This window comes from Zerene cesonia, chromosome 20 (assembly GCF_012273895.1).
Source record: "Zerene cesonia ecotype Mississippi chromosome 20, Zerene_cesonia_1.1, whole genome shotgun sequence".
Classification (NCBI taxonomy): domain Eukaryota; kingdom Metazoa; phylum Arthropoda; class Insecta; order Lepidoptera; family Pieridae; genus Zerene; species Zerene cesonia.
The window spans coordinates 4,890,847-4,892,185 of record NC_052121.1 but is presented as its reverse complement, the minus strand read 5'-3'; the positions used below and the strand labels follow the sequence as shown (position 1 = coordinate 4,892,185).

The 1,339-nt window shown below is 46.3% G+C and overlaps 1 protein-coding gene across 1 annotated transcript in view; it reads right to left on the bottom strand.

The window, feature by feature from the left end:
- LOC119835285 (telomerase-binding protein EST1A) overlaps window positions 1-483 on the bottom strand; it is a 14,608-nt gene extending 14,125 nt beyond the window's left edge. Inside the window, exon 1 of the mRNA XM_038360018.1 lies at window positions 225-483. Coding sequence (XP_038215946.1) covers window positions 225-423 — 199 coding nt within the window. The 5' untranslated portion in view covers window positions 424-483. The remainder of the gene's footprint in view (window positions 1-224) is intronic.
- Between the last annotated feature and the right edge of the window lie 856 nt (window positions 484-1,339).

The window sequence follows — 1,339 nt, the reverse complement described above, 5'->3', positions numbered from 1 at the left end:
ATTATGGTTTTGAGCGATTCACTTTTAGGAACATGAACAATCTCATCTATCCCATTAAACAACTAACCCCAAAGATGTTAATATCATCATCTCCATTACATGTAACCTTTATTTAGTGGATGACTTGAAGGGATTATAATACACGCATTTAGCTCACCTTAACACAATCGAATAAAAGCAAAGCGTTGACACCACTAGCGAGAGCGGCCATACAAGCGACGCACCTTTAAGATAGGCGGCGTTGGTCTCCACGGCGAACATGTTGAGCGCGGTGAGCTGCAGCAGGCGCGCGGCCGGCGTCGGCAGCGGCTGCCGGTGCAGCAGCGCGCGGAACTGGCCCAGCATCTGCGTCGCGCTCTCCTCGAACGTCTCCATTCTGCGCGCACGCACACAAACAATGGATCGGTGCACGTTCACACGCATACGCGTGTTAGTGCACGTTCAACACTCGCACACTGGGACCGGTAATGTACAGACACACGCACACTGGGATCAGTAATGTTCAGACACACGCACGCGGCGTCAGTGCACGTTAACATATGCGCACACGTGGTTTTTACACGCTTTAGAAGCATGCACGCACGCTGAGGGTACGTTGACATACTGGACGCACAAGTGACCAGTAGAGGTTCTCATGCATTTTGCACATACCCATGATCAGAGTACGTATCGATACAAATCCACCTGATGAGTGTACATTGGTATACATGTGCATGTAATAGACCTGTATGATTAAATACACGCACATTACGCGCGTAAGTGTCGTCAGTGGTCGTTCTTGTCTCGGTCAATGTATCGACGTGCATATATTGCATACCTATCATATTTTCCAATTCTGTACTTTCAAGAGCTATACCCCAAAAAAAAAATAAAAGCTTATTTTATTTATAACTAGCTGCGCTCCGCGGTTTCTCCCGCATAAGTCCGTGTCCCGTAGGAATATCGGGATAAAAAGTTGCCTATATGTTATTCCAGTTGTCCAGCTGTCTAAGTACCAAATTTCATTGCAATCGATTCAGTAGTAGTTTTCGCGTGAAAGAGCAACAAACACACACACACACATCCTTACAAACTTTCGCATTTGTAATATTTTTTTTTATAGTGGGGAAATCTTGCATAGATACCCACGGCCCCCGGGGATGGAGCCGTGGGTTATGTCGGATTCTTACCGACCAAAACCCCACTGTGTTCCGTCGAGCCACTTGGGTGAGGGGGCCACGGGAGCTGGTTAAAATTCATCCGCGACCCCCTCGGGCATTTGTAATATTAGTAGGATAGCAGGATTAATTGCTCTAGCAAAAAAATTATAAACGATTTACAAATGGCCATATAAAAGTTT